General features: G+C 42.6%; 2 protein-coding genes across 4 annotated transcripts in view; one reads left to right on the top strand and one right to left on the bottom strand.

Annotated features, from left to right (window-relative positions):
* The window catches only part of IQGAP1 (IQ motif containing GTPase activating protein 1), a 53,903-nt gene extending 50,000 nt beyond the window's left edge, over positions 1 to 3,903 (bottom strand). Inside the window, exons 1-2 of the mRNA XM_053988061.1 lie at positions 3,826 to 3,903; positions 2,032 to 2,131 (exon numbers count right to left, since the gene is read on the bottom strand). Coding sequence (XP_053844036.1) covers positions 2,032 to 2,131; positions 3,826 to 3,877 — 152 coding nt within the window. The 5' untranslated portion in view covers positions 3,878 to 3,903. The remainder of the gene's footprint in view (positions 1 to 2,031; positions 2,132 to 3,825) is intronic.
* Positions 3,904 to 6,884: 2,981 nt separating this feature from the next.
* TUBGCP4 (tubulin gamma complex associated protein 4) lies at positions 6,885 to 20,118 on the top strand. Of its 3 annotated transcripts, XM_053988436.1 has the most exons (18): positions 6,885 to 6,969; positions 7,160 to 7,288; positions 7,863 to 7,985; positions 8,380 to 8,433; positions 8,893 to 8,949; positions 9,502 to 9,581; positions 10,160 to 10,361; positions 12,285 to 12,450; positions 13,584 to 13,708; positions 14,385 to 14,435; positions 14,778 to 14,883; positions 15,216 to 15,323; positions 15,554 to 15,692; positions 16,209 to 16,386; positions 17,165 to 17,299; positions 18,320 to 18,436; positions 18,849 to 18,988; positions 19,288 to 20,118. In XM_053988436.1, the coding sequence occupies exons 1-18, from the start codon at positions 6,892 to 6,894 to the stop codon at positions 19,298 to 19,300; spliced, it is 2,001 nt and encodes a 666-aa protein (XP_053844411.1). In that variant the 5' UTR covers positions 6,885 to 6,891; the 3' UTR covers positions 19,301 to 20,118. The 3 variants fall into 3 exon arrangements, with proteins under 3 accessions (XP_053844411.1, XP_053844413.1, XP_053844412.1); XM_053988437.1 differs by lacking the exons at positions 6,885 to 6,969; positions 7,160 to 7,288 and adding an exon at positions 8,571 to 8,773 and having other exon boundaries at positions 7,964 to 7,985; XM_053988438.1 differs by lacking the exons at positions 17,165 to 17,299; positions 18,849 to 18,988; positions 19,288 to 20,118 and adding an exon at positions 17,365 to 17,440 and having other exon boundaries at positions 18,320 to 18,407.
* The last annotated feature ends 360 nt before the right edge of the window (positions 20,119 to 20,478 follow it).

Raw genomic sequence — 20,478 nt, 5'->3', positions numbered from 1 at the left:
GGAGTTCTTTTGAAACACAGTCAGATCTTACTTACTACTTCAAACTTCATTCAAGTCTGTATGGAAGGAAAATTATTATCTACTAGTAACTAAGCAGTCTCTGTGAACTTACAGTAGTGATAACTCTCATAAAGCACCTAAAGGACTATAGCATAAACTGCGTGCTCCCCGTCCCTTCAAAAATATACTATAAATTCTTGGTAAAATTAAAGTCCTGTAATTAAATCCTTTATATTCTGCCAGCAGTGAACTTGTACAAACAGAGTACTTCCTCCTCAGTAAAGTCACAGCTGAACATGTCTGCCTTGCTAAGGAAGAATGACACAGATTTATACAGAATTCATCACCCAACCAGGGAAAATTTTCTAGCTCTTAACCCATGTCATCTTTTGAAGGACAAAGGGAGACTTAAGTGTTCCCTGAACCATGACAAAACATGCTCTCGGCTATGTCGAACATGCATTTATGTATGTTGCATTCCTATTCTTCACATACAGCATATAAGATTTAATGTTTGCAAAATATTTTTTTAAATAGCAACAACAGGACTTCATGCATTCATTTTTAATGTCCTTTTTCCTTCACAGCATCTCCTGTGTTCTGATCATACTTTCAATTAATTGTCTGAATGAAGATACACAGTATATTTATAAGCTTATTAAACGTGGAGATTACACACATGCTGGAAGACAATAATAAGATAAAAGTTATTTCGATATTTTAAACAAAAATCAGGAAAAATCTAATTCAGCAGGATCGAATGAAGGGTAACACTCGGGAAAACACAATAGACCATATAAACAAAAGATGAGAAACAAATGTCAGCAGCACAACTTCAAGGTGATAACTCAGCAAAACTCTACTATACCATAACATCATGAAAAAGCAGATGCCATGCAATAATGTATGATACTATCAAATCTGTTGGCATATACAAAATAATCGTTACGCTCTTTGTAAGTATGCCCACTAAGGCCCCGTTGGAAAAGTTTTCTCTCTTTTGGCAGAGGACTTCCAGAAAGTCTGGGAGTGTCTGGGAAGAAGTCCAAGCAACCCAGGGAAAAGTACTACAGATCTATTAAATAGATGGATGCATGGAGAAATAGGCAATAATTGAGTTCTCAGTGTGCAAGGAATATACACTGCTACAATTTAAATTTGTAAAGGTTTCAGTTAAGAGGAAGGGAATAACCGTTTTTCTATGTGCACTGCTAAGCCAGGAGGCGATATTGCACCAGACATATACAAGTTAGACAACAGGAAGTGATGCCTTTTCTTGGGTTTAGAATTAAGAGTTACATAGGGTTAAGGGATAAAGGGCTTTTTATCTCAGTATCTAATAAGGATTTTTATGGTGCAATAATTCACCAAGGTGGAATAAGTAGAAATGTACACACACAGTAGATTGCATATACAATTTTATGGACTTTGTAAATTAGTGTATTTAAAAATGATGCTCCAATGAGAGGTTTAAATGAACAGTGTGACATTTTCTTATCTTCAAGTATTTTCCCCCAGATGGACTTAATTTTAGTTTATAGGACATGTTTTAGAGGGGGTCTTGGTTTTTCAAGGTACCGTAAGGTTTTTTGGCCTCCAACTGCAAGGCCTTCAGGATATTTGGTCTTCTGGCTTAACAGAATACCAAGACTATGGTAAGATATTAGACTTAAAGAATTACAAGTATACATGTTAAGGGTATTGAGAATATATAAGTGGTATATAAAAAGAAAAGGTAAAAAAATCATCATGGCATCAGGAGAACCCATGCAGTGCTAGAAATAACAGAACAAACAGCTTCAGAGTCCTTGTCATGAAGTCTTTGAGAACCTTAGAAACACACATCAGAGGTAGGTTGTTTTTTGGGGGGAGGGAGTTTCTTTGATTTTTTTGGTTGGTTGTTTTTTGTAGTGAAACTATATAGCCACTAAGAAACCGAGACAAGAGGTAACATGCATCCAAATTATTCCCTGTACCAAAGGTCACATCTTCTTTTAAAGCACCAGCAGTTTCAAAATCAATTATTCTCACCTCTTTGCTTCCTCCAGATGACAAAGGTATTCATAGGCTACATTCTGGCGTCGCCTTTCATCCATTTCCTCTGCTGTTAATCTCTCATTATCCAAGACAGCTGAAAATAAACAAAACATGGCCCTCAGATGGCTGAAGATTGAATGTAATGGAACAGGCACATCAAAAATCAGATCCAACCTCTCCCACAGAAACTCATCACAGTTGGTTTTTTTTCATTCAAAAAACTAAGGATCTGATGATTACTTGTTCTCTACTAGCAAGAGAAAACACTCAGTTTCCTTATCCTTGTCACATAAACTTGCCAGCTTCCTTCTTCCTGATTTCTCAAATTCACGGCATCCCTCTTACAATTTCTTAGAAACAATCCTTTATTTTCTTATTTTCTTCTAGCTTTGCCTTCCTCAAAAGCACATCAGTGACCACTTGTCCCCTCACCTATCCTCCAATTTTGATAGCAAAAGTTTAAGGAAGGACACAAATACATATTCACATTATATAACCCCTTCTATATCTTTCTAGTCCACCTCTAAAGCAAGGTGGAAATGCTACTCACACTCCCTATATGGAAGGGAATCATTCAGATTCCCAACCTGCATGCCATCTTTGGATCACGCTGAAGACCTACAGAGGGGTAATATGCTTAAATCTTCTAGATTCTGTGTGTTCAAAGCCTCAGTGAAAAAGTCTTCTCTTCCCATACTTACAGCTAAATACACCTCATGTCAAAAAAAGAAGAAAAACCCACAGCTTTTTTAGGTATTATGGACCAATTTGACTAATAGGAAATGTCTCATACTGTTATTAAGCAAAGGTTAGCTTATACCTAAAATAACTTCAACAGCAATCTATGGTGCGCTTGTGAGACCCCAGCAGGAACACTGCATCCAGGTCTGGCATCCTCAGCACAAAACCTGCTAGAGCAGGTCCAGAGGACGGCAACAAAGATGCTCCAGGGGCTGGAACACCTCTGCCACAGCGGCAGGGGTTGTTCAGCCTGGAGAAGGCTCTCTCTATGGCCTCTCTGTACTTAAAAGGGAGCTTATAAAAGGAAGAGGGAAATACTGACGGGACAAGGGGGAACAGTTTTAAACTAGAAGTTTCTTGAACCAAGAAGATAGTGAGGCATTGGCACGGGCTGCTCAGAGAAGCTGCGGCAGCCCCATCCCTGGAGTGTTAAAAGACCAGGTCGGACCGACTGCCGCTTACAACATCGCCCCTCCAGAGCACCACGTTTTCCTCCACCGTTGATCATTTTTGACGCCAAGATCCAAAGCCTCCCTCTCCATAGCGAGCCCACGACAAGGCAGTGAAGGTGTCCGATGGGAGCGGTGTTTCGCCCGGCAAATCGGGTGTGGTCGCCAAAATCGGCGGGAAGGCGGAAGGCAGCGCCGCCCCCGCCCCTCCCGCGGCGGACATCTTGGGCGAGGCGCAGGGCTCGCCCGCGGCAGACGACGGCGGCACAGCCGTGGGACGCCCCGTCGCTGCTCATCCACTGCCTTTTCCCAGCACTCATCTCCAACCCTCAGGAGGACCGTCGAGTTTCGACGAGCTCCCGCGCGGCACGGCGCCCATCTCGCGGGAGGAGCAGCTCGCCGGGGCCCGCGAGGAGAGCCGGCGGGGCGCACCGTGCCCGCGGGGCAGTCCCGGAGCCCGGACCCCGCGGCTCCCCCCATGCCTGCGGTGGCCCGGCCTCCCCTCCCAGCGCTCAACGCTGGAAGGCACGGACAGCTCGGACTGGGCGTCGCTTAGCGGCCACGCGGATTCCCGGACCTCCAAGGTCCCGGTACTTACAGCCATAGTGGGGCCGGGACACGGCCAGCCCGTCCACGTCCTCCGCCGCCATGGCGCTGCGCTGGGGCTAGCGGGAGCTGGGCGCGGCTGTTCCTCTTCCTGCCGCACCGGGTGTGGCGGGGGAGGAGTCGCCCCTCCGCGCTCTCTCTCCCTCTCCCCGCCCCGGCCGCACCCTAGGCGCCCCCGCCACCTTCGGCCGCCGCTGGAGAGAAACGACGAGTTGCGCAGCCCCCCTCCGGCCAGACCCAGTCTAGCTCGGCCCGTCCCGTAAACCTGAAGGACCCGGCTTGGCCGTCTTGTCTCTCCCCGGGGTCCCTCCCTCTCACAGGGCCAGCGCCCTGGCTCTGAATCTGTTAGCCTCATTCCTAACACCCAGCTAAGCTCTCACCTAAACTCCGCCAGCGTATGCGGGACACAGCCCAGGTCAACCTGTTCATGACCCACATCTTACCCTCTCAGTCTTCCCAGCCCAGCCATGTGTACCCCACTGTGTGCAGAGCAGCCTCATCAGCTCAGCCTCCACAGCCCGGCTGCCTCCCACATGCTGCTTTGCCTAAGCCCTCTTGTCCTGCCAGGTTCCCCAGCTGCATTGCCCTTCACAGTAGCAAAACCTGGCCTTGCTGGATGCAGTCATGCCTTTCCATCTAAACAGCTCTACTGACCAAACCGTGGTAACTCACCTGAAATGTCAGCCACAAGTGGAAGCAGGTGCCCCAAAACAATAGCAACATCCAGCAGCACTGCCACAGGGAGAATCATGCCCTGAAAATTTCCTTCCCCTCAGTACATATTACTGTGGCTTTGCCTATTTCTTGTTCAAGGGTCAGAGTACTGACTACACCAGCCACCATGTGTCCATTTTAATTAGTCACATAAATTTCACTGCCAGGGCATACACTTACTACCTAAGCACACATTAAGTAATTTGGAAGACCAATAGCCTCTGTTAGGAAAAGCATCACCAGCAGGTAAGGGAGTCAATCATTCTCATCTTCCCAGCCGTGGATTCACTTTCAGCTTCCCCAGTACAAGGAAGACATGGACATAATGGAACAAGTACAGTGAAATTGATTAAGGGCTTGGAGCATCTGACATATGAGGAGAGCACGAGAGAACATGCCAAGAAGCAGTGGGCAATGGACTGAAGAACATAAAAAGTCCCATTTCAACAAAATAAAAAATAGTTGTATTCTGAAGGTGATCCAACATTGGAACAAGTTACCTGGAGAAGTTGTGGAGTCTCTGTCCTTGGAGATAGTTCAAGCCTAACTAGGCATAGTCCTGGACAAACCTGCTCGAGTTCACCTGGTATTGAGGAAACAAGGTGGGACTAGAGACTTCTAGAGGTCACTTCCAAACTCAATGATTCCATGAGCCCATCAAAAAGTATATTTACTTACTATATATACCTAGGTAACATGGAACAGGACAAGAAGACACAGTCTAAAGCTGGGCCAGGGCAGGTTTAGCTTGGACATTAGGAAGAATTTCTTCACAGGAAGGGTGATTAGATATTGGAACGGGCTGCCAAGGAATGTGGTGGAGACATCATCCTGTAAGTGTTAGAGGAAAGATTGGACATGGCACTTAGTGCTTCGATCTAGTTGACAAGGTGGTGTTCAATCATTGGTTGGACTCAACAGTCTTAGAGAACCTAATTGATTAAAGGAAGACGTAATTCAATGGTTACAGAAATAACTGCATTGGGGAATGCCAGACATAAATTACAAAACAAAAGGTTTTATAATACAGTTACGATTCTATTTATTAACATTTGCATTACTTCACATTTGGCCACTTGTAAGTTATGCAATGAGAAGACATTTAAAATTATGTTTATATGTAGACTGTGGAGTGCAGAATTTATTTTGTTCCCCCTAAAAATCTCGTAACATTTTTGCACAGTGCCACAATCCTTCCTCAAAAACATCTCATTCTGATAAGAAAAATAAAACACGATTATTACATGTCATCAAAGAACCTTTCTGAACCTCTTCAAGGTTGTATTCAATGGTACCTATAACAGCTCCCCTGATTTAAGATTTCTGGTGTTTGTTATTGACTTTGTTTTTATTAGGAGTTGTGTATCGATGTGTCTAATTTATTGCCTTTCCTGTTCCTTGTCTTTTTTTCCCCTAATGTTGAACAAGCACTAGTCAGATGGCCCTGCAAATATTATAGAGATAGCTATTTTTCTCTCATTTCAAAATTTGAGCAACCAATTCTGTAAAAAAATTATTTTAAGTTTTTGCCTTAATGACTAATCACTAGGCTTCCCAGAGAAAATGAGCACCAAAATCCTTTAAATAAACTACTGTTATCTGTTCTTTTGCAGAGGTTTCCAGACCAATTGTATACTGTGATATTTATGTCAAGGATGCATAACAAATGTCTAGCCCAACTCCTCAGTCTTTATCATGATGGTAGAAGTTTTGTCAACAGAAAGACGATAGTTTTATTATACTCATACATGATAAACAATAATGTTGGGGCTCCCAATTTACACATAAGCTATAGATAGTACATGCCCATATTCTTCCTACATTTCAGACCGTATTGTGGCAAGCTGAACCAAATACAAATTAGATGACCCTTAACACTAAACACTAATTTCTTCTAAATGAAGAAGAGCAAACATGCACATAGGGGAAAACACTGTCAAAAATGGGGGGGGGGGGGGGGGGGGAAATGAAAAAGAGGCTGCTAAAAACCACTTTATTAAATAACTTCGTAGTTTTCAAACTAGACCGTTTTTTGATTAAAAGACTACCCGGATTACGACAGGAAGTGAAGGAAAGCAATACATAATAAATGGAGAAAGGTAAAACTAGCACTAGTAAAACACTAACAGATAACCTGAGAAACCGATAAAGAAACCTAGTGAGGCATACCGAAACCAAGTCTACATAGAGGGCTGCGCATTTGCTGTTGTCCTGGATGGGACCTCCCGAACAAGCACTTGCCCTCACAGCCGCTCACCTTACTGCCCGCTCCGGCGCCCCCCGCCCGCCGTTCCCGGCGGCCCCCGCGTTGCTCCCGGCAGCCCGCGCGGCCCCGCGCGGCAGGATGATCCACGAGCTGCTGCTGGCCCTGAGCGGGTACCCGGGGGCGGCCTTCACCTGGAGCAAGCGCGGCGGCCTCCAGGTGTGGCACGGCCCCAGGCAAAGCCCACCCCACCCCACCCCACCCCACCCCACCCCACCCCGGCCCCCGTTCCGCCCCGCCCCGCCCCGCCCCGCCCGGTCCCTGCCCCCCACCCCCCACTCTGCGCGGCTCGTCCGTCCGTCCGTCCGTCCGTCCATCATTCGTTCGTCACCGCTGTTTTCCCTTCCAGGTGTCTCAGGAGCTGCCGTTTCTGCACCCCAGCGAGACCAGCGTCCTGAACCGGCTTTGCCGCCTCGGCACCGACTACATCCGCTTCGCCGAATTCGTGGAGCAGTACACGGGACACGTACAGCAGCAGGTGGGGCCGCTGGGCCGAGGTATTTCCCGGGAAGAGCGCGGCAGGTGCCAGTAAGGCCAAGCTGCCCAGGACACAGGAGTGGCCCGTGGCCCATACCCGCGCTCGCGCTAGCATCGAGCAGAGCTCCAGAAAGCTCTCTGCAATGCTTGTAAGGGAGGGTAGAGAGCAATGAAGAATGAATCAAATGTAAAATCTTATTATTGAGGAAGTCTTGTAATAATTTCTGACCATAGCAGACTGGCCAGGGTTTGTCAATTGAGCAGGATGCTCATGACTATCTCCTCATGATTTGTGAAGAGCCTTGAGATCCAAGAGGCACACTTAAGTGAAAAGAAGCACTGGTACTAGAGGCTCCCAGCACTTTCAGAGGTCCACAAAAGAGCTAAATATCAGTCTGCTCAAGTAACTCTCGTTGTGAAAAGGTTGCATTTGTTTTTTTGATCACTTTATGGTGAGCTAAGGTGCATTTCAACGTGTTTGGAGCACTGACTACTGCTGTGACACTGCACAGATACTAGATTACTCTTCAGACTTGCAGGAATATGCTGAGGCAGATTTTATTGTTTGGTTTCAGGATCACCATCCATCTCAGCAAAACCAGAGTGGATTGCATGGCATTTATTTGAGAGCCTTCTGCACAGGTCTTGATTCAGTGCTGCAGCCTTATCGACAGGCACTACTTGACCTAGAACAAGAGGTAAAGGACAGAGATACAGAACAAGAGGCTGTAGTGCTGCTGGCAGATTGTGGAAACTTGTCATTTCTGCAATTAATAGTAGTGGTTTCTAAGATGAAATGAGGTATTTTCCTTTCCACGTTAGGGATGCCTTCCAAATTATTCCTGTGAGATGTCATTGTAAATTACTTTTCATCCTATTAAGTGTTGTCCTCTCTTCCTTCAGTTCAGTAAGGGTTCCATCTTTGTCAGCCCAGTGAGATAGCCCAGTGCTGTCTCAGACTATTGTGGCTTCTGTTGCCAGTTGTAGAGGTTTTGATTAATCTCTGCTAGACTAGTAGCTATCATACCTTGGGTAGCGTCACCATTTAGTGGTTGTGATAATTAATCTTCATTAATTGCTTTATCTTTATAGTTTCTGGCTGACCCACATCTTTCCATCTCACATGTTAATTACTCCTTGGACCAGGTATGTCATGTTATTAAAGAGGTAGTGTTCTTTGCTTGCTCTTATCCCTCATTGAGTCTAATAAGAAAGTGGGTGGGATAAACGAGGCTTATTCCATCATGTCATGCCATTTCTATCTAATGCCTCTACATCTGTAGTCCCTTAATCATGCTCAGAGGATCACCTACACTTCAGCACAAAGCTAAGGTCCTCCACCTTGACCCTCATACATTCCGCACTGACTGTGTTTAGCCTGAACTACTGCTGGAATATAGTAACTTCGTGCATCTTGGTCCAGTGAAGGGAAGACATACTTCCTAGAGATTTGCATGTCATGTTTCTAATTTGTGAGGAAAAACAGGTAATAGTTTTATTAAATTATTGTGTTCAGCTGTTGTCCACAGTTACTCAAGTACAGTTTTTTTTTCCTCTCTTCCTTACATAACAACCTGAATCAATAGTTCACTTCTTGTTCTGCAGTTTCAGTTACTCTTCCCCTCTGTGATGGTCATGGTGGAACAGATCAAAACGCAGAAGGTACAGTAAAATTGCAGCTAGTTTCTCTTAACAGGTTTTCTCTTTAACTGATAAAGTAATTTCTGCCCCCATCCCAGACTTCTGAAAGTAGAAAATAATCTAGTTTCACTAATGGGTGCCCTATTACTAGTTCTACTGTAAGTATTGAGACTATTTTACAAATTTATTTACACTGTATTTGAATTTTTCCCTGATCCCATAGTCTTTGATATCTTGAATTTCATAGGACAGGATGCTGGTGGTTGGAATTTTTCTTTTCTGAGTCTGTTTTCTCTGGCTGTTGCCTGAAATAAAAAAGGCAGAGGGTAATGTTTTGAGAATCCAGAGATGCTTATATTTTTTAAGGGAAAGTATTGAGAGAAGCTTGAGTGTAGAGCCACATTTAGAAGGCCTTTTTCATCACTACACGCAGCATGTTACACCTTTCTTTCTGTAAGACTTGTTCAGTTTGTGAAAGCATTTTTTTGTTAGCTGAAAGTGTAATGTTTAAATGTATAAAAAGCTCAGTACCGATCCAAATAACAGACCTGGTCTAACCTTTTCTTTCTGCAGATTCATGGGTGCCAGATATTGGAGACAGTCCACAAACATAGCTGTGGGGGGCTGCCTCCTGTTCGCAGTGCTCTTGAAAAGTATGTAGATCAAATAAAACTATTACTTCATTCTTCTGGAGTTAGTGTCAATGTGTTTCTTACTTGTTGAAACAGTACATGCAAAACAGCTTTGCATGGTATAAAAGTAGGAGTACCATCCAGGGGAAAACTGTCACTGTTCCCATTATTTATCTAAAGCAGGCTTGTGGTGAGAATTAAGGCTTTCCCCATACTTTAGGTTAAGGGCTTAGAAAACTTCAGGCCCAGATTCTTCTTCTTTGTTTTGCATATCACTGATCTTTGATCCTTCAAAATGATAAATGTGACTGTGTGAGTGTTGTGATGTTTGTATGTCCTTGTGGAGAAAGTCAAACTACTTAAAATGTCCTTTGAGTAGAAACAGCAGCCATTGCAGACTTGCACCTTCTAGTTTTGTCCACCTTTCTCTGTTAAAAAAAAAAAAAAAAAAATATATATATATATATATAAAATACCACATTAGCCACTTAGTACTTGCCATACTGCCTGGCTGACCGACTGGACTTTCTGGAACAACATTCAGTGAGGTTTTGATTATTGTGTGCAAAGGCCTGACTGACTGTTTCACTTGACCTCAGGATTCTGGCTGTGTGTCATGGAGTCATGTATAAGCAGCTCTCTGCCTGGATGCTGCATGGATTGCTACTAGACCAACACGAAGAGTTCTTTATCAAACAGGGCCCCTCTTCTGGAAATGTCCCTAGCCAACCTGAAGAAGATGACGATGACTTAGGAATTGGGGGACTTACAGGAAAACAGCTACGCGAACTGCAGGACCTGGTAAGATCTACAAGTCATAACTTGACATCTTTGGTCCTTAGGGAACTAAAGAAGATGTGTATTGTATTCTGCCTCAGTGCAAGCTATGCTAGACTAGACATATACTGAAACCTGCTAGGATGGTAAATCAAAATAATACTGTAATAGGTTGCTGCTAGGCATAAGGGACAGAGACCTATTGTTTGGCACAGTTGGATAACCCCACGGCAGAAAGCCCTATGGATGGAATCTGTGTAGACACTGATGTCAAGTAATGGGAACTGCTGCATGCCCACTGCTCTTGACGGACTGGTTTCTTATTCCTTATGGCCAACACTGTGATCTGTTTAACACAGGCATTGGTGGTAGTGTGAGCAATTGCAGGGAACAGGGTGTGGGGAACTTGGCTGTTGACTTGATTTGCACACTTTCTATGGGCAGCTGGGTCAGGTGCCTTTCTTGCACAACCATTAGTTCTGCAAATGTTACCTAACAGGTTTATGCTATTGACATTACTGGTAGAAAATGTGTTATGTGAGAGTCAAGAGACTGCTAAGCAAGGGAGCAACCTACCAGCACACTGGTGAAATGTGGTAACTCTTCCTGTAGATGCTATACCATTAGAGTGCCCTTTTGCAAAGCACCTTTCTCAATGGAGCAGTCTTCCACACTGAGCATTTGAATAGTGTCTGAATAGAGAATAGTGTGGAGCAAGTTCCACTCTAAATTCACCCTCTAGTTTATGGTGAGAAAGCATTTCATGGGCACTTATGGAGTTAGTGTGGTGCATGCAGCTTTGCTGTGACTACACAGAAACTCTGTGTTGCATACTAATTAAGTGCCCTGTGCCAACAGTCTCTGCTGTAAATGGACTATGCCCAGAGAAAAACAGGGGAAAACTTTAAAAGGCAGTTAGTGGAAAAATTTGTTATTTCACTATATTGGATAAAGAAAGTGAAAATTGTTGAGTCTTCTAGGTCCATGGTGGAAATTGTAGACTAAAGAACTTCTTTCTTCAGTATTACCGACTAACAGTGTTGGCAATTCTTCAGTCAAAGAGTAAAATAAGAACTCTTGAGTTTTAGTGGAATAGATCAATAAAATACTTGGGTGTTGCATCATCTAAAAGTGTCGCTAGAATCTTAAGAAAAGAACTGCCAACCTGTTAACATCAGTATACGAATTTGTACTGAACTCTTCTATTGAAATGAAGAATTTTGTAGATGGCAAACATTCTCAGAACTGTGGGTGATTTTTACTGGATTATGGACCACTGAAACGAATTCTCCAGTAACAAGAAAGCCAGGTGAAATTATCAATATTGCGTTCCTGAAGGAAAATCTTGCCTCCATACTTGGAGTTCCTTATTAACATTCAGAAAAAAAATTAGTAACTTACTGTATTGTTCTAAAACAGCTTTCACGAGAACTGAGAAAATTGCCTTATCTTTGTTGGCAAGCTTTTGGATCTTTATCCTAATTGCTCACTAGTGGAGGTGTTTATATTTGGCCTGTATCACAAGTGTTCTAACAGTGTTAAAACATAGGAATGGGTATAGGGGAGGATTATTTTTGATAATGCTAGTTAACATTGTTATGGCAGCAAAAGACAGATGCAATGCATTTGCAATAACACTCCTTTTGCTTATGTAACATAACCCTTTAATACAGCCAATTTGTTAGTGTTGCACAAATGTTTAGCTTCTTTTTCCCCTTCTGCTGCTCTCTGATGGAAGCAATATCTCCAGGGAGATGTGCTAGCATATCAGAAGTATAAGGAAGATTACCGGCTTACTTAAATGATACAAATCAGTTCTGCTACCTTTCTGCTTACTTCCAATGCTCTTAAATGCCCCCTCACACACACACCCCTTTATACACCTTTTCTACCTGATTTTCTGACACTGTTTTGCACTTGATTTCTTTTCCCTGGTGTCTCTGGCAGCGCTTGATTGAGGAGGAGAACATGTTAGCTCCGTCTCTAAAGCAGTTTTCTTTGAGAGTAGAAATGCTGCCTTCGTACATTCCTGTACGGGTTGCTGAGAAGATCCTCTTTGTGGGAGAATCTGTTCAGATGTTTGAGAATCAGAATGTTAACCTGACCAGAAAAGGTAAGGAACATCTTTCTTACAGCCTTTGCTCAGTTATGAGTGACTGACACATAGTTTCCAAAATGCCACATTAATGAATTCCTCAACAGTCACTGACTATTGGCCGTTACAGACTATATGGATAGTTGTGCCAGGACAGAGCAGTAGTCCCGGTGTTCTGCTTCTGATTGATTCCAAGGGAGAGGTCTAAGAACAAGATGAATAAATAACACTTTCCAAACATAGTCTCCAAGTTTCCAGCAGCAAGTCACCATGTGATTTGCTCTGGATAAAGCGATTGCAAAGGCCTTGTTTTCTTTTCAGTTTGCATCCCTCTCCCTAAAGGCTGCAACAGACACAAAGGCACATCTTGCTCGGAGTGTATATGTTGCAGAATGGTGTCATGGGATTAACTTGTATCCACAAACACGAGAGATTCACTTGCAAGACGGTCCCAAAGTTGCTATGAAAGACAAATTATATGGAGCTTTAAAGACAGCAAGGGAGAGAAACTTCTAGCTGATGGTTCACTTTCAGAGGTTGAAAAGTTTACACTGAGGGTGGTTTGGGAAATATATTTCTACACCAATGGAGGAGGACTGCTGTGGTGGCTCTCTACCTTGAGCATGCTTATGCAAAAGTACTTAAATTACTTGAGTGACATTACAGAGAACAAAGGACCAATTCATGTGGACTGTTTCTTGCAGTAGCAGAAGCGAGGGGAAAAGAAATTGGTCTTCTAGCTCAGTTGGTTAAAAAAACACAAAGTCCTCAAGTTCAGGCAGTAGGATAGATTTGAAAGGGGTGGGGTATGGGGAGACCCAAACCAACTGGTTAATGTGCCAGAAAAGTTTGTGGGTTTGAAGATCTAGCTCAGTCCTAGAAAAAGGGCTTTTAGCAGCAACCATTTATATAGAAAATATTTGGGGGTTTTACTGATACCACAGCACTGCCGTGGCAAGTGTCTATACTGCAACTGTACATACAATAGCAATCTTATACCTTGGTACTTGTACTTTGAAGCCTCCTCTTCACGTTCCTTGCCAGACCTGAGACAGTGCTGCCTAGACAGCCTTTCTGTTCCTCTGTGCTGTCTGTGCATCTCCAAATGGGATTCCTTTTTACTCTCTGAAATTCTTATAATTGCTGCACAGGCTCCATCCTAAAAAACCAGGAGGACACATTTGCAGCAGAGCTACATCGACTTAAGCAGCAACCACTTTTTAGTTTGGTGGACTTTGAATCTGTGGTTGACTGGATACGGAGCACTGTTGCTGAGGTGAGCATCCTAGGAAGGGTAACTACTTATGCAGGCTGAGAAGCTCTTAAATTTTGTGAAGGACCTGGAAGAAGAGGGCTTGTCAGTGCCAGTGATTGAACAAACATGTCAATGGTGCAACTGTTCTAACTGGTCTCAGGGCTTCGTGTAAATCCAGCTTCTAGTGACAAAATGACATTAACAAATACTATGCTCTTACGTGAGGGAAAGAAGGGAATTTTTTTTTTTTTTTTAATTATTTCACTTGAAATTACTTCAGAACTCTTCATTTGCTTTCAGCATAATAGATGTCATCTTGCTGAACACAGGCTTTGGCAATTTTTAATCTTTTTTTCACTTGGGGCAGGGAGGAGAACAGAAGAAAATGGGGAAGTTAGAGAATCAAGAACAAAGCTGGAGTAGAACTAGTTTCATAGGAATTTGCACTTTTTTGTCACAGGTCTTCAGGTTTCTTAGGCAGAGTTTTTTTGCCAGTATATATCAAGAATTTTAACTGATAGCATGGGCTGCTACACAGGACACTCACTGTGTTCTATTGTACTTTATATAGTATTTTGTATAGGTGCTCTTTTTGTATGCATCACAAATGAAGACAGCAGCTACTCCTCTCTGAATGGGTGAGATAATTCTGAGGGGAGGTTTCTGTTGTGTTGTTTGATTTTTGTTTCTTCACTAGCATCTTTGGAAACTGATGGTGGAGGAATCGGATCTGCTAGGACAACTGAAGGTAATGCAACTGCTAGTTTGTTTTTGCTAAAGCAGCTCTTTCTTCCCTTCTTTCTGTTAAGTACTTTGCTCCCTTACACTCTGGGCTTTCTTCATTTAGGTAAAGCTGTTTTCATTTTCCAGTCTCAAGAGTGAGCAAACACTGATAGAACTTGGTCAAAGACAGAGTTAGAGGGGTATGTGTAGTTTGCATATTGAAGCAAAGGCAGTGTAGACTTTTTGGCTCCAGCTGTGTTTAGAAACAGCACTTGTCCAAATAATAAAAATGGGCGCTATCAGCTAGGATGCTTAAAATTTCTGCTCAGTTTTTGGTATGTTAGGTACAATGAATTTATCTCCACAGATTATAAAAGACTTTTACCTTTTGGGAAGAGGTGAGCTGTTTCAGGCCTTCATTGACACTGCACAGCACATGTTAAAGACACCACCTACGGCTGTAACTGAACATGGTGAGTGTTGCTTATTTGCTTACCAAACTGGCCTCGTTGTGGTATAGCAGGAAAGTCGTAATCCATGTCCGGTACAGAAGAGTTCTATCTTAACTCTCTACATGTCATTAGTTTTGAAACTATAGCACTTGTGAATTAGAATGTCTCAGAGAGTGAGTGAAAACAATCTCTCAGAAACCTTCTGATGGCAGGTATTTGAAACTGGCATTAAAAGAAAAGAGTGTCAGTAGTGCATCAGTGTTGTCTTTTAGGACCAAGAGTAAATAATTAAAGGGTGCAAAATTAGCACTAGCTGCATCATCTTGTGCTGATACATGTTTTCTTGTTGTCAGATGTCAACATTGCATTTCAGCAGTCTGCTCATAAGGTACTGTTAGATGATGACAACCTTCTTCCTCTTCTTCACCTAACCATTGAGTATCATGGAAAGGAACATAAAGGTATCTACTTGCATTTTTAGAAGTGAATTAAGAGGGGAGATAGTGACCTTGTTTTCAAATCAATTACTTACCCTTCTCTCAAGTTAGAGAAATACTAATTTTGTTCCCTTTACTGCCCTGTGTGATGGCCTAGACTACTTTGGCTCTTCTTCTGTTCTTTCCCTTTTCCTTCTTGCCATGGTTGCACTGACTGAGAACATAACATAATTCAGCACCTTACTTGTTTTTAGATACTTCTCAGACTCGTGAAGGGCCTTCCCGGGAATTATCTCCACGTGAAGCCCCCACGTCTGGATGGGCAGCTCTGGGCCTTTCTTACAAAGTTCAATGGCCACTGCACATTCTTTTTACTCCTGCTGTTCTCGAGAAGTAAGTTCTAGGTATGGTCTTTCTATATTCATCTGTATGTTCCCTGATGTGAGGCATTCACTAGTGTGTTGGGGGTTTTTATTCTCTATGGAGAGAAAGGTAGAGCTTTTGCTCCCTGAACCTTAAAATGTCTCATTCCACTTACTCACATTAAAAGTACTTATAATGACAGTAAGACCTGCAAGATGCTGACAGATCTGCACCAATTTACAAACAGCGCTACTTTAACAGTGTTTTCATTGACATATTGACACAAGGAGCTCCCCTCCTTACACTGAAACTGACTTCGTATTTTTTAGGTCAGTAATCAATACAAGCAGAAATCTTACTCTGCAAGATGTGCCACGGGGCACATGGGCCATGACCTGATTGACCCTAACTATTGGCAGTCACCTCCTGTTTCTTTTTCCAGTCTTGATTTGTTACATTCTCGAGTAACTCCACTAACTCCATTCTCCAGTAACAGAGGAAGATTTTAGTCATAAACAACTTTGTATTTCTACGCTTGGATTGTAGGTACAATGTTGTGTTCAAATACCTGCTGAGTGTGCGACGAGTCCAGGCTGAGCTACAGCACTGCTGGGCTCTCCAGATGCAACGTAAACACCTGAAATCTAACAGAACAGATGCTATCAAGTGGCGTCTGAGGGATCACATGGCTTTCCTTGTGGACAATCTTCAGTATTATCTGCAGGTCAGTATTACAGAGAAAGATAAACTGTATCAGTTAATCAGAAACTGGCAGAAATGCATGGAGGGAGCACTGAAGACTTACCTCAGTTTTCTGATTCCTTGTACCTTAAGGAAATCAGGATTTCCTTCGCAAGTCTAGAGCTTCCTCCAAGTTCCCAGACTACTGCTACAATTACGAAGTTTTTGGACTTGTGAATCAGTGAAATGGAGGAATTCTTTAGTAGCTCTCTAATGCTACTAAACGTTTGTGAAAAACCACTAATCTCTGAAGGACCATCATTAAGATACCATCCTGGCTCCTTCTCTGGCCTCTTTAAGTGAACTCTACTTTGAGTTAAGTTTTGGGCTTTTTTGTTTGGTTTTTAAAGAATTGAGAGGGAGCCTGGATTTCCTAATTTGCCACAGTAATCTGGCTGAGATTTTGTACTGCAGCCTTTGCCCTAAGATTCCAAATAGTATCTCCCAGTATAAAATTCAGAAATTACTAAAATGAAATACATTTGTCTACATGCTAGCTATATACCTTTCCATAGCTAAAGAAAATGACTATTTCCCTTTCTACTTGGATATTACTTAGGCATCAAAATTGTTGCATATCCCACATTATGTACTGCTCTTGTATATAATTCCCTATTCATCAGCCAGAGAGAAGGGGATCCTCAGCTTCTAACATAAGAGTAGCAATAAGGAAAGTAAGTTTCTTATTCCAAACTTCTGGCTGGCCTGAAGCACTCCCAGTTCCTCAAACCACTAATGAGGTATCTTCACACATTCATCAGGTCGATGTACTGGAGTCTCAGTTTTCACAGCTTCTGCAGCAGATAAACGCCACAAGAGATTTTGAGAGTATACGTTTGGCTCACGATCATTTCCTAAGTAATTTGTTGGCTCAGTCTTTCATCCTTCTAAAACCTGTAAGTAGGTCTTGTTTTCACCTTTTTCTACCAATTCTCCCTAAGAAACACACCTTTTTGTACAGGTACGACAGATCACGTATTTTAAAACAGTTCGGTGATAATCTTCTGCAGACTGCAGACTACAATTCTAGGAGTAAGGCAGGTATAAACTGTAACTGATAATTGAATTAAGATCTCCTGATTTACAGTTGGTGAGTGTGAATGCTGTATTCCTGGCAATTCTAAGTCAAGCTTATTTCAGTGTTCAGTTAACCTGAATAGCTTGTATTTTATCAGTATGTTTTTATCACAGGCTATTTTATTAAAGAACTTATGAGCGTAGTGCTGGGAACTGTATTCCTGAGGGACTCATACTGATATGTGTTAGACTAGGAAAAATTTCCTCTTCTACTTAAGAGAAAAAAAAAAATAGTTGAGATGTTCCTGAGTGGACTTAAGGTCTTTTTAATTTCATTAAAAACCCAAAAAAGTTAGAAGTAGCTTTATGAACAGCCTCACAAAAACATTTGCAAAGAAGGTTAGTTTTAATGAAACACAGTATCTCTGTGCTCATCTATGAGGTTATTGTAGAATAAAGGTGTCCGAATAGTAATTGCCCAGTCAGATAACTGATACAAAGGAAATGCCTAGTATAGCAAACAGTGAAACCAAAGCCTTGAGCCACAGCTCTTGGTCTTTATCCTGCCTTCTAAATCCCAAAGCTGCAGTGGTGACCTGCCCATTGGCTAGAGAAGCCAGTGTGTAACTCCTGTGCCTATCTGGACGGTTCATGCCAATTGCTGTTTTCCCAGAAATGTGTGCAAGAGGTTGTGGGAGGGGCAGAGGGGAGATGCAGCATAACATTTAAATCCTTTTTCCATAGAAAGCATTTTAAAAAATGCTGCATCAATATCATCCTTCCTGACTAAAAAATACAGTACCAGCAACATCTTTCTTATGAATGCTACAACTTTTCTGCTTTCTCTCTGTGTTCGAATTCTGTTTCAACTATTAATTTGTACTTTTTATTCCATGTAGGTTTTCCACTGCTTAAATGAAATTCTGGATCTTTGTCATAGCTTTTGTTCTCTGGTCAGTCACAATCTGGGTCCCTTAGATGAACGGGGAGCTGCACAACTCAGTATTTTGGTGAAGGTGAATCTGTGTTTCTGTGGATCTGTTTTCCTCCCATGCAAACATTTGCCTAAGCAGTTATCTTGGCTTTAACAGCTGTAGAACAAAAGTGAAAGCCAAGTGCTTGTAATTATTTTAGCTAATCAGCTCCTCTTGAGTTGGAAATTCTATGTGCACAGAGAGGCGGAACGAGGGCAGATACTGGAATAGAAAGGAGGCAGAGGTTGATACCTCTACCCCTCCTTTTGTATAACTAATATCTAGGAGTTCTTATGGCTCAGAGCTTACCTTATCCTCGACCACAAGCATCACATCTCTTGCAGTGATTCTTTTCTTCAGGCTGTTAAAGGACTGGGTAGGCAGAAACAGAGATGAGATGCTTGCTTTCCTTGTCTTCTGAGAAGGCCCAGAACTGATCTCTTCAAATTTGTAGGGATTCAGTCGTCAGTCATCGCTTCTCTTCAAGATTCTCTCTAGTGTTCGCAATCATCAGATAAACTCTGACTTAGCTCAACTGCTGCTACGCTTGGATTATAACAAATACTACACCCAGGCTGGAGGAACCTTGGGCAGGTAGGAATATCTTGAGGGTTGCTTGTAGCATTATCCTGAGGTACTTGAAGTACAAAGCCATTTTTTATTGATGGCTTCTAATTATTTGGACTTAAACTAAGTGTTGATAAATGCTATAACAGAAAAGTAACAAATCAGCATATGGTAATTTTTGGGTTTCATATGCTTTCTTCCCATTGAGATTCTTTTGGCAGAAAGTTGAAGAAGCTGCTACATCATATTGGCCAAAAAATGCTGGTGTGGGTTGGTAAAGGGACTTACTTTCAGCACTTAGGTAATACCGTACCTTTCTCTTGCAGTTTTGGCGTTTAAGCACTAAAGGCCTTTGCTTCAGGCTGTGATTAGTGATGCATCAAGCACTGGAGATTGGTGCTCTTGGACAGTTGGAGAGTTTGCACTCAAACAAACTTTTCTTTGTAGCTGGCTTTTGCCTGGTGAACTGCTGTTTCAGAGGGAATTGTTACTTACATGAGGCTGCCTGGCAATTACAGAAAGCTATTCCATTTCTTCTGAACTCATAAAAATATGCTTTCTGCAGCCCTGCATATACTTATAAATGCTTCCAGGGAGGCATTCTGAACCTCTTCAGAAAGTGAAAAACCAGAATTAGATGTCTGGACTCTTCAGCTGGACTGCAGTGTCTTTAGTCATCAGCTGGACTGTGTTCTACTTCGAGTACGGAGGAAGTAATCCTGTTCTTGCCTACAAATGAGAAGTTCCACTTGTGTAGTACACTGATTTACAGTACACAATGTCTGCTAATCAAACACCACCAAGTAAATGAAACAACAGTAGCAATTTTCAATTGAGGTGAAGGGGGAGGGAAGAATAAATAGATTTTTAAAATATCTTCTCATGCAGCGCACTACTCTAGTATATGTGCATAGGTTATGGAGACACTGTGGATATCACATGCTTGCTTTATACAATTTAATAGTTTATGTGCTAAAATTACACTTGCCAGGACGGGAGCTTTGCCCTATTTGAGTAGAAAGCGCCCTCTGCCGGCGCTCTGCCGGTAAGGAAATGCTTACCTGGGATGCTCACCTGTGCTGTTCTCATGCCAGACTATTTAGAATGCTACTAGTGACTACCCTACTGAACCCAAATAAAAATATCTTGTCGTGCAATTATATGGAGTATTGTCAATGTCTGCACCCCAATGCAAAGGGAATAGCATGGCACGGCCTTGTCTGTCAATGAAGAGCAGGATCTGGCAGGAACTTCTTGCCTGTTACTAGGATTTCCTAGTCTTGCTATAAATGAACAGACCATCTTGATGCAAGTCCATTTGAATGACTGGCAAAAGAGAAGCATCCAGTCCAGGGTGTTGCATCAGGTTTCCCAATTTGAACACAAATGCTGCCAGCATTTGTGGGGAAGGAAACCAGCCTTCCCCTCAAAAGGCTGGTATTTGCACACAGCTGCAACTCACACTGAAGTTACAAGTCCTTGGTGGGGGAAGAAAGCCTCTCTGCTCACTCAGGAAG

Source organism: Vidua macroura, chromosome 12 (genome assembly GCF_024509145.1).
Source record: "Vidua macroura isolate BioBank_ID:100142 chromosome 12, ASM2450914v1, whole genome shotgun sequence".
NCBI classification, from domain to species: Eukaryota; Metazoa; Chordata; class Aves; order Passeriformes; family Viduidae; genus Vidua; species Vidua macroura.
This window is presented reverse-complemented; position numbering and strand designations above follow the sequence as displayed.